The sequence below is a fragment of the Telmatherina bonti genome (genome assembly GCF_933228915.1).
Source record: "Telmatherina bonti genome assembly, chromosome: 7".
NCBI classification, from domain to species: Eukaryota; Metazoa; Chordata; class Actinopteri; order Atheriniformes; family Telmatherinidae; genus Telmatherina; species Telmatherina bonti.
Window position 1 is genome coordinate 10,971,929 of NC_136625.1, and position 11,659 is coordinate 10,983,587.

Below are 11,659 nucleotides of genomic sequence, written 5' to 3' on the forward strand. Positions count from 1 at the left end.
GAAGAAGACGGTAAAACAAGAGAGAAAGCAAGTTGGCAGGTAGGTCAGTGTGGAGATCTGGTTTATGTTTACTTTTATGAGAGTAATCATAACGAACCTGTAATAATCCACACTTCCTGTTAGGGAACCAAAGAACGAGTCGAAACCTTTTCTGGTGGGCAGACACGCTTTCCTGAAGAACAACAAACACAGAGTCACACTGACGTGTTGAAGGTGGCGTGTGCAGCTTTTTCTGCATGTTGGTTGCCAATAAACTGGAGTGTGAAAGCTAATTTCCCTCATTTGACCCGTTTTCCCGTCTGTCTCGTTCAGCAACTTATCAAACATAATTTCTCAGTTTTTCTTCGTGTATTTCATTTGGTTCGATACGTTTTTTTCTGCAGGCAACACAAACAAACCCAGACAGTAAAACACTGAGATTTTGAGATGTCCTGCTTTAGTTGTAATTGCTTTGAATTATTTGTTCTGTTGAAGTGGTAACATGTAAATTGCCTGTAACTCTTGCTGTCTCTTGGCCAGGACTCCCTTGAGAAAGATGTTCTTAACCTCAATGGGACTTTCCTGGTGAAATAAAGGTTAAATAAAAAAACAAAACAAAACACTGACTGTGGCTATGACCTGGAAACTCTGCAGCAGGATGTCCCGCTGCGGTCCTGCAGGTTTTAGATGTCTCCTGATCCAACACACCTGATTGTAATGAAAAAGCTCTCTAGTTCTACCCAAGCAGGTTGATTAATCTCATCCAGATGTGCTGCAGCAGGAAACATCCTAAACCTGCAGGACTGTAGTAACCCTACAGAACCAACGTGGGACACATGGCTGTGACGCTATGCTTTTGTCCTGATTTGATTCGATTCCGATTTTTTTGGGTGCCGATTCGATTTAAATTGCGATTCTCACCATTCTTCGATAATGCTGATTTTTGTAGATTAAAAACAAACAAAAAAAAAAAATGTAGAAACCTTTTTTTTTTTTTACTTCAATGAGGACAAAACAACACAGTAGCCACATCATCATTCTGCTGCTATAATGTCCAAGAAGACAGGTAAAAAGATCATTAAAAACAATAAAAATGACAAAAAATGTATTATGGATTATTTTTAGTTGCTAAAAAAAAAAGAAGGATTTTTTTAACAAAAAAAAACAAATTATTTAAAAATTGTGAGGCAAAAAATCCAGATTTTCGATTTGATTTTCCCACCCCTAACAGAACACCCTACGGAAGACAAAGTGACAACAAATGCAATAATTGGAATTTAAATAATTAACATGATTTGCTAAGAATCAGTCCAGTTTTGCGCCAGAATGATCCGCCAGGTTCAGATTGTTGTAATAAATGAGGGACTACTTTGTGGACATGGTTCAGGTTTCATAAAGAATCTGGTGTGTTTGCATCACGCGTTTCACCCTTAAGTTGAAGCCTACATTGTTATGGTGGGTTAAATATGACTTTAAGAGACTCACACTCACTGTACCTTGACAATAACGAATCTGCAGCCATAATAACAAAAATAGAATTGTTTTTCGAGGTACAATAATGTACGCAGCAGAAAGCATGCAGACAGAAGCACAGCTGACATGACCAGAAGGACCGGTTCTGTATCTATGCAGAACTGAAACCACACAAACAGCAGCGGAGGTTTCGCCCAGGTGCCACTTGCCGACCATATGTGTGGCGTAGCCGGCCTCGCGGAGCCTCTCGGGCAGAGTGTCCATGTGTGAGGGCAGACAGCTGGGCTGGCTGGGCCTGATGATGGAGTGCTGTAATCCTGTGTGGATCTGATATCTTAAGTTAAAAACGGACCTTTAAGTGGGACGTTGTAAATGCTTTTTGTGCAGTTAATTAAGCCTAATCAAGACTATGAACAGCAGCTTCATGTGATGCAGAACCCCCACATTCAGCAGCTGTTCATCCTCTGGTGAGTCACAGCTTCTGTCAAACAGTTAGCTCATTTTGGTCACTTCCTATTTTACTCTCTCAGAATCTGTAAAATCTTAAAGAGTATCTTAGAAAACAAACTGGAAATTCTGACACTGACTTTTATATTAAAACACACGGAAGATGCAACAAAAATCCGCCAAAAATAATGGAATTCTCTTCAAGAAAAATGTTTTTTTTCTTGATATTTTGGAAACTTTGAGAGATCATGTAAAGAATTTGAATGGGAAATGTGAAAAACAAACTTAAAAAAACAAAAACAACTCAGCTTATGGAGTCCTACAGAGATGTTTGTTGTAGCAGGTGAGCCAAAGGAATGACAACAAAATGACTGGTTTTAACTCTTTTGGAAACAAGAAGGAAGTACTGCTGAAGTGTGTTTGGGGGGAAAAAAAACTTTATTTTAAACACAATCATCTAAATGGGTGGTCAACTCCGTCCTCCAGTCCTGCAAGTGTTGGGAGTTTCCCTGCTGCAACGCACATGACTTGTCTGCACAAGTCTGCTAATCAAGTCTGATGTGTCAGACTCGCAATTAAGACTATAAACTAAATTATCAAATATTTACTTATGGTACTGATTTTTTAAAATGATCTATTTCAAGTAAGATTTTTTTCGTCACCTATTTATTCTTCATCAGCTAGCATGTTTGCAGTGTTTCTCCAATGGCCAGCAGGGGGCATCCTTTCTAGAGAATCCTGGTGGAAACCTTTAAAGTAGAGCTACGTAACTTTCTGACCTTAAAGCTCTGTGGTTCTGACTCGTATTGATGACACAATGACAATCGTGATGCACATTTCTGGAGCCGTCGCTGTCTCCAGGTGAGAAACTGCACTTCACAACCTTTTTTTTTCTAGGCTGCTGCGTCATTTTACAGCAGCATTTCGTTTGAATGATAAGACGCTGGCTGTTTTAAACGCATATCAAGGCTGATTTATCAAAGAAATGCAAGAAGACATCAGAGGAAGAGAGGAAAAGAAGTAGGGAAAAGGGACAGAGCAAGAGATAAGATAAGAGCACTGACTTTTACTGGTTGGAGAGCACTCGGAGAAGAACCAGGATGCAAGACGGATGCTGAATTAGTCAACGTTAGGCGACGATTTACTGGGAAAATCTGCCAAAGTTCAGTCGATCTACTTTCACAGCCCACTCTAATGTTTGGTAAAGCAGGTTTTTCAGTTATTTGAGTGAATTTCATTAAACATTTATGGAAGTTTAACCTGCCTGAGACATCTGCAGTACTCGGTTTGGATATATGATACCAAACGTACCTGTTTTTCCCATTACGGTTCCACGTTCTGACCACTTCATTGTTACGACACCATTCGGTTTAGAAACACACATCTACTGGAGTTAATGGGAAAGCGTGCCAAAACCTTCGACTTGCAATGTGTACTACAAAATGTTATCTTAACCACTTATTTAAAAACAAACAAAAAAATGGATTCTGGGAATTTTTCCAAGAAAATAAAAAAAAAAGGCAATGACTTCCACCCCCAAATGTATTAAATCCAACAGCCATTGGTTTTAACACAAAATCTGATCATGTGCAGCTAATGTGTCTTCTATGCACATGTAACATGATTATCTCTCCATAATGGACCATTGATTGGTCCAGAAATGTGAAGCTGTAACGCTGAGAGCAGCAGACTGGACTCTAAGACTCTAGTCTTCCAGTTTAGTCCTGGACGACAGCTCGAAGGTGACGCAGCAGACCAGTAACGACGCCACTGTACCTTCCAGTGATGAGCTGGCTGCGGGATGGCGTGCAGATGGGTTGAACATAGTAGTTTTCCAGTTTTACACCCTCTGCTGCCAGTTTGTCAAGAGTTGGAGTCTTGATGGTCGGGTTGTGGTAGCCGATGTCGTTGAAGCCCTGTTACAGATCGATGAGGGGGATAAAGGTTCATCCTGCCTGCAGTAATCACATCAGCTTGAAAGCTTTATATTCCTCCAGATATTTCAGCCTTCCTTTTATCTTACAGCTCAAACAACATGGCGGTCATGTGATCAGATCTTTGCTGAGACCTATGAAACAAACATGTTCACCTACCTGATCGTCGATGAGGATAAATATGATGTGCGGCTGATTCTTCCTCACCGGCGTCTCGTTACTCTGAGCGTTCCTGACCTTCTGCTGCTTTTTCTGGTCTGATTTGGGCCGATGAGCCGACAGGAAGCCCAAGCTGAGGAGCAAACCCAGCACAGTCGGAGCCGCAGCGGCAACCTGCATCGTCACAACGCAAATCCTACAGGAAGGGACAGAAAAAGTCACGGCATGCAGAAAAATCAAAGGAAGTGGAGCTCAAAAAATGTTTGAGTGGGCACAGTTTCACACGAGCGTGCCACCGCTGGCGCGCTGACTGCGGATCATAAAACCACATCTGGGACGGACTTGCCAAGTTGGCGTGAGCTGGGATCTGAAACGCATCCATCTGAGGGGAGCTGAAACTCTGAGACGGACTTCTTTACCATTCACAACCCCTGGAGCTGAGCAGCAGCAATAAAAGGTGATGAAAATATTAGTCGTGGCCAGGAGAACAGAGACAGGGCAGCTGAAATGTGTGGGATAACAGCTGTTTGATCAGGGAGAGGTTATCAATGACTGGGAATACACAACAACATTGTCTTCTGGTTACTGACTGTTTACAGACAGCTGATTGCTCAATCAGTCATGTGAGTAACATGTTTAGGTCATCCAAACTACAAATAAAACCCTTTTTTTTTTTTGGCATTGCTGTGATTTGACGCTATATAAATAAAATTGAATTGAACTAAATTAAAAACTTAACTGTTTTTAAAAGCACAACTCTAAAAGGCAATCTAGGAATGCAGGAGAGGTTTCTGCCCCTTCAACTTTCCATTTTAAACTACTTCCAAACAGGTGCTGTGTAACACCTCAGAGTGGGGACACGCTTTATTTCTTCTAAGAAATCTTGAGCAGTGTCACACTGCACTGTTACAGTGGAAAACTGATCTCCTTCCAGGCTTATTTCCCTTCATTTCTGGTCATCAACATCACAGCTGTGCATCGCCACGCCCCAATACCTTACTTATGAGGGAAGTCTTGGCCAAATTCACACCGATCACAAACCCAAACTCCTGCATAGCCATGCGGTATAACATTAACCAGTAGCTCTGGCATTTCTTGGCTGCAAGGAGTCACACTGCAAAAGCCATGCAAATAAGGCCAAAAACCCTGAAAGCTGAGGATTTCACTGAATTTTTATTATCCTGTTAATGCACTAAGCCTAAAATGGGAATTACATGTGTGTTGCTGGATGGAGGTTGTATTTTGTAGGCTGTGGCTTCTCGAACAAGTTTATTAAATTCAGCTTATATCCAGCTGGGACCCATTTTTCAATCTTTCTTTGTCTTTTAAACTCATTTTAGAGTCCAAAGTAAAGGTTGTAACCACTCTAAAGTGACCTGTGGATTATCTATACCAGCAAAAATGGTGAAAAATCTGTAAAAATCAGAAAGCACCAAGGATGTCATCAACTTCCTTATTACCACCAAGATAAATATGTCATTTACAATGAAATTAAATTAAGCCAATTTCTTTTTTATCTTCTACAATCTTTGTTTAAAATTCAAAGCCAAGAGCGGCGAGTAATGTTGGTTTTATATACAAGCATGATGAAAAGCAGCTGCTTCAACCTGAATGGAGACCACACCAAACTGGTGTCCAACTGCTGGACAGATACTGGTGTACGAGGAAACAGATTGTCCACACACACACACACACACACACACACACACACACACACACACACTTTCCTGGTTGTGTGTGTGTGTGTGTGTGTGGACATGTAGCTTTCAGAGTTTTGAATCAGTTTTCTAAAAGTCTGTTCAGATGAAGTCCAGCTTGTTTCATGTTAACAAGAGAATGAATCCTGTAATAACAAGATCATAACAAACCAGATATCCCAGTTTATCCTGGTGAAGATCAGTTCAAACAGCCCCATCCTGCCAGTTAAACCAGCACATTTCCACATGGATGTGCGTTTACTTCTCACATCAGCTGTTATTTCAAAGCCAGGCCTGAATCAATACCTCGATAGGATCAATGAGAATGAACGGCTCTTCTTCCTCTGCGCTGTGGTTTATTTCATCCTCAGCACGTCCTCTCCTTCTGTAGCTCAGAGAAAGTTGGATTTGCGGAAAGTTTGTGAAAGACGCCGCATGTCCTGAAGTTTTCTTCCCAACCCTCCTTCCTCCAGCCCGAGAGCGGATGATATACGATCAAAGTCAAGCTGAAGGAAAACACGCTCGCAGCGCCGCTGCGTCCTTTCAAAATAAAACTAGGCGACTTTTCAAGGGGTTACACCACTGTGGATTTCTAAATAATATACAGGGTGTCCTGAAAGTCTCTTTACAGTTTTAAAAAAGTATTACAAAAACAAGTTATGATTAACCATTTTCCCCTTGTTTTTATTTCGGGAACCTTTTTAAAGAGAGAGCTTCTTTTTAGTTGAACCCTAAACAAATGGCTGCTCCACCCACTGTGGTTCATTAAAATAAAAACAAGAAAAATTATGGGTGGCAATCACCATCATGTCCCTCGACTGGTGCATGTCACATGGTATTTATGGAGACAGAGACAGTGTTGGATATGGGGACGAGTGGACGACCAAGAACTTCAGAGGAATGCAGATACAAGTGTATAAAATGGGACTGAAAATAATCTGCTCCTTTCCCAATTATTTCTAATGAATTATCTATTAATTTGCTTTTATGCGAAATTTATTAAATTGAAAATAAACTTAATGAACACCCTGTACAATTATTTGATTACAAATCAAATTGTCACTCAGAAATACAAAATCAGTTCTGTGGCTGGCAGGAGGAACAATAAAAAAAATCATCAGGAGCACCAACAAAGAGGCAAAATTAGGTAGTAAAAAAAAACAAAAATCAAGTATATGAAAACATAATTGGTAATAAAAAAAAAAAAAATTAAAGAAGGAAGACATAATTAGTAATCTTTTTTTTTTTTTTTTTTTTTTTTAAAGTGTATTTTTTCCTGTTCCTATTAACATTTTACTGACCAAGTTCCAGTTTGAACATAATTGGTTTTGATTAGCTACAGGTAAAATATTCTAGCATAATTATTCTCTGTTGACCATTCTTTCAGGCAAAAATCCAACAAAACTTTAGATGTACATGTAATAAATCTAATTACATCAGATTATATTGCCCTTATTCTAAAAAGATAAATAAAACCAGTACATTGCATTTCTTCCTTCTTTATTTCAGTTTAGACATGCCCAACATTTCTCTCATTTCAGATAATTCGTGTAAAATTAGGAGTCTCCTGAATAAAATACTGTTTTTAGCCATTTACATTTAATTTTTTATAGCTATTTGCTAACAGTTAGCTAATTTGGTATGTCGATTAGCAAAGCAACTGAAAACTATTGTTGGAAAGTTTATTTCAATATGTCCAATACAATAAAATAAAACATACAAAACAAACAAACAAACAAACAAACAAACAAAACAATACCCAAAAGTAACTTAAAAAAAAAAAAAAAAAAAAGAAACAACAAAACCAGACATACTCAAAAAGGAGTGGGCAGAAGTAAAAACATATGTTAAATAATATTTCAAAATTTATAACTGTTCTTTACATCTGTACATAAAGTAAGAGACAAATAAACCAACAACAACAGCAAAAATATATACTGTCACAATCAGCCCTGCTTCCTCCAGCATTGCTGCTTGCCACACCCCTAATCAGTTCACTGCTCTCACCTGCCTCTGCCACCTGTTCACAATCCCCATCAGTTCAGCCTGCGCATATATGCAGCCTCCACCATTCACTCACTGCCAGATTGTCATTGCTATCATGCCTGACCTTCCAGCACTCCGACCACAATTGCCTGCCCGTCACCGACCTGATCCGTCACCGACCTGATCCGTCACCGACCTGATCCGTCACCGACCTGATCCGTCCCCGGCTTCTGCTTCCTGCCTTGCCCTTGGAGCCTGCTCCCCAGTGGTTACTGGGTTTCTGTCCTGGAGGACCCCCAACCGTGAGTTGTGGATTTTCACTCACCTTGTTGTGCTAGGTGTCTACTCTGTCGGCCCAGAGGAAAGTTGCTCTGCTCATTGGGAACCAGAGTTCAACTCCAGCACCGAACCTCACCAAGTGGCTAAAATAAAGACTGTTAACCTGCCCAGATCTCTTGTGCTGCTTTTGGGTCCTTTCGCCGATCATTTCAATATACAGCATTGTCAGTGACCCTTGCTAAATATTAACTCCCTTCTGCAAACATGTACCTGGCAAATATTATTTTTTTTTTATACAGTTTTATTTTCAATTGTATTATATTTGGACACTGATATTATATTTGAAAACATGCTATGCTCTTTTCAGAGCTTCCCACTTAAATATCTCCAAATAACTATAACTATATATAATCAGGTAGTAAAACACTAGGGCTGTGACGATATGCTTTTGTCTCGAATCGATTTGATTCCAATATTTTTTTTTTTTTTTTTTTTTTTTTTTTTTTTTTTTTTGGGTGGCGATTCGATTTAAATTGCAATTCTTCAATATTGCCAATTTTTGTAAATTTAAATACAAGATAAATGTGTAAAACTTATTTTTTTGCTTGTCATTTTTCTTGATTTCAATTAGGAAAAAACAGCACAGTAGCCAGACCATTGTTCTGCTGCCATATTACCCAAGAGGACAAGTAAAAAGGTCAACAAAAACATAAAAAATGACAAAAAAAATTTATAATGGATTATTTTTATTTGTTTAAAAAAAAAAAAAAAAAAATTAACAAAACAATCGATTTTAAAATTGTGAAGCAAAAAAATCCCGATTTTCGATTTTTTTTATTCGATTTTCCCACCCCTATAAAACCCTATTAATTCTAATTGTGTTAAATCTTAAGTTTACGCCTGTTTATAAGCTGTTTTAATTTGAAAGTAGCAAATACTGAACTTCCGGTCTTTTTGTGTTCACACATGTCACTTAACCGACGAGAAACGGCAATAAAACTACAGAAACGTCCTTTCAAAGGCCATTTATTTCTGTAATGTGTGTTTCCACGGTCTGATTTTTCATCCGCGACAGGTTTTCCTGCCCGTGGCAGCGGGAACATCAGCCGAGCGGTGTCGGTCACTGCAGGCTGGCTGTGAAGCAGGCAGAGGAGCCAGCTGGCACCGAGGAGGAAACCAGGAATGTATCTGCTGCTGTAGGCAGCGTCCTGTACAGATGCAAAATGTCCTCAAGTCATCCAAAACCAATCAGGATGAAACAGAGGGGGGGAAAAATGTTAGGAATGCTACCATTTACCATAAACTAATCAACAAACACTGAACATCCACAGCCTGTGTGTAAACATGGGCAGCTGAGGATTAGTCATGGATGTCAATGTGACAGATGAAAAGAATAACAAGATATAAAAATAAATAAACAGGACCAAGTGGACGTATGAGGAAAAACGTGGAACTTAACATTGACATTCATCAGGCTTTCAAAGTGTCGAAAACCAAAGCCTGTCAAAAAAAAAATAAAAAAATAAAAAAAATTGTAAAGGTTAATGGAGCCTAAAATAAAACAGATGGATGGATGACAATGAATCACATGACATATCAGGAAAATATAAACTTTTGCCTTGGTAGAACTTCTTCCAAGTCTCGCTTTACAGTTTGTTTTTTTTCATATTAGTTCCAACGTGATTATTTATTCACACTTCTTGTCTCTTCCCAAACAATCTGGAGTGAAGTGGGACCTCTCTGTTGGAGAGCTTCTGTGGCTGCCATCACTTCCTGCGCCAAGTTTCCAACAAGCAAAGTGGTGAAAGAGGCAGTGTGTGATTTATTAAAGCCTGATTCACAGGCTGCGAGTACGAATGCTGCCAGACATTGTTGCAGCTCCTTCAGCTGCTCACCCAAACTTCTGCCACACAGCTTCAGTCTTTAATATGTCGACCAAAACATTGACTTCATTTATAAAAAAAAAAAAAAAAAAAAAAAAAAAAAAAAAAATCTTAATGAATTTCTTCAGTATTGTTGCTTTTATGTTGTCAGTGATCTTTCAAAGGAATTATTAGGCTTACTAAAGACAAATGGTCTCAGTATAAATGCTAACATAATTTCAATCATTTGACCTCTAAATCAGGTGATGCTAAGTTGCAAATTTAAGTAAAAACCGCCTAGTTTTGTGAGTCAAAAATAATTTAAAATTGAAATTGTACGTCTGAATAAACCATTATTTGAAAAATTGAAGGGTCCCACTTTTCAATTTAAAAAAACAGGGAGATAAAATGTTACTAAATATAACTCTTAAATTTATATTCAATCCAACTTTATTTGTAAAGTGACAAGTAACAACAAAGTAATCTCAGGGTACTCATACAAACACAGTCCAATTCAGACTAATTAATTTAGTCTGTGTTCCAGTTAAAACTAATCCATTACATGATTTAAAACTGATTTATAATAACTTTGTTAATTTAAAGCCAGTTATTACTAAATTAAGCTAGGATAGGCTAGGCTAGGCTAGGCTAAGCTAGACTAGGCTAAGCTAAGCTAAAATAAGATAAGCTAAGCTAAGGGAAAGTTAAGTGTTTAATGTTTTTAAGCATGTTTGGCTTTAAAAGTCACATATAAGACTAACTAATAGTGTTTTCCAGTTGTCCTTTAAATTCAACATTCCCAGAAAGGTTTGTCAGAAATGACAAAGCAATCTTGACATTTCAAGCTGGAAATTCAAGATTCACAGAAGACTCCGAGATATCAAATTGAAAGATAGCTGCACCCAGAACCACTTGCAGTACTGTATGTTGTGTCCGTTAAGTTTCCAGTGTAAACAGCAGTGAGCTGTTACGGATTTTTACGCTGTTGCAGCTAGCAGGTTTGCAAAAGATCACATTAATCATGTGTTTTATTGATCATAATCACCTAAATTGGCTGCTGTTTGCGTAGTGCACATTTCTACAGTGATTTTTTTTCTTCTTTTAAACGTTTGTAGATGCTCATAAATTGACTTTTAATTATTTTCAAGTTGGTGCAACTGGAACTGCAACTACGCGGTAATGATGACCTCCTCTCGGACGCTTGGAATTCTGATACAACTGGAACTTAACATTATCTGTGACTCAACATCTTGTAGGATTATTTTTCAGAATTTAATCATTAGTTAAAATTACATGTTGTAAAATCCCGATGAAGAAAAAGTTCATTCCCAGTTTAAACTTAGTTTTTTTTTTTTTTTTACGTTGGGGTGTGTAAAAGTAATCGATTCCCTACTAGAGGAAATAAAAGCTCTTTAAGAATAAATACTAAGGAGAATTTGGCCTTAAAGAAATGATTCTCCCCTTTGACAGTATGAATTGGTGCTATTTTACACATAACTAGGAAGCCTGATAGCCACCTTAACAATGAAGTATGATTTTTAAGGGGCGTGCTTCTGGATGAACAACACAGTTAAATGTATGGGTAATGCCCCCTCTAAAATATGCCAAAATGTCGTGCAATATTTTCCTGCTGGTATTCACACATGTCTCAAGATTGTGTTTCCCACATGTGTCATGTATGATCAGCACCTGATTGTCCAACAGCCATGTTGAAATAAGATTGTAGAGCCAGTAACAATCCCAGATCTCCAATTTCTGAGACTTGAATCCAAGATTTTTAAATTTCTCCTTGAAACATATCTTTTCCGTTTTGCCACTCACACCATATAAAATGTTGCTATTA

At 38.4% G+C, this 11,659-nt stretch overlaps 1 protein-coding gene across 1 annotated transcript in view; it reads right to left on the reverse strand.

Annotated features, from left to right (window-relative positions):
- LOC306757988 (arylsulfatase I-like) overlaps positions 1–6,135 on the reverse strand; it is a 13,972-nt gene extending 7,837 nt beyond the window's left edge. Inside the window, exons 1-5 of the mRNA XM_079243194.1 lie at positions 5,996–6,135; positions 3,993–4,188; positions 3,676–3,815; positions 1,645–1,786; positions 98–180 (exon numbers count right to left, since the gene is read on the reverse strand). Of these exons, the coding sequence (XP_079099320.1) occupies positions 98–180; positions 1,645–1,786; positions 3,676–3,815; positions 3,993–4,172 (545 nt within the window). The 5' untranslated portion in view covers positions 4,173–4,188; positions 5,996–6,135. The remainder of the gene's footprint in view (positions 1–97; positions 181–1,644; positions 1,787–3,675; positions 3,816–3,992; positions 4,189–5,995) is intronic.
- Between the last annotated feature and the right edge of the window lie 5,524 nt (positions 6,136–11,659).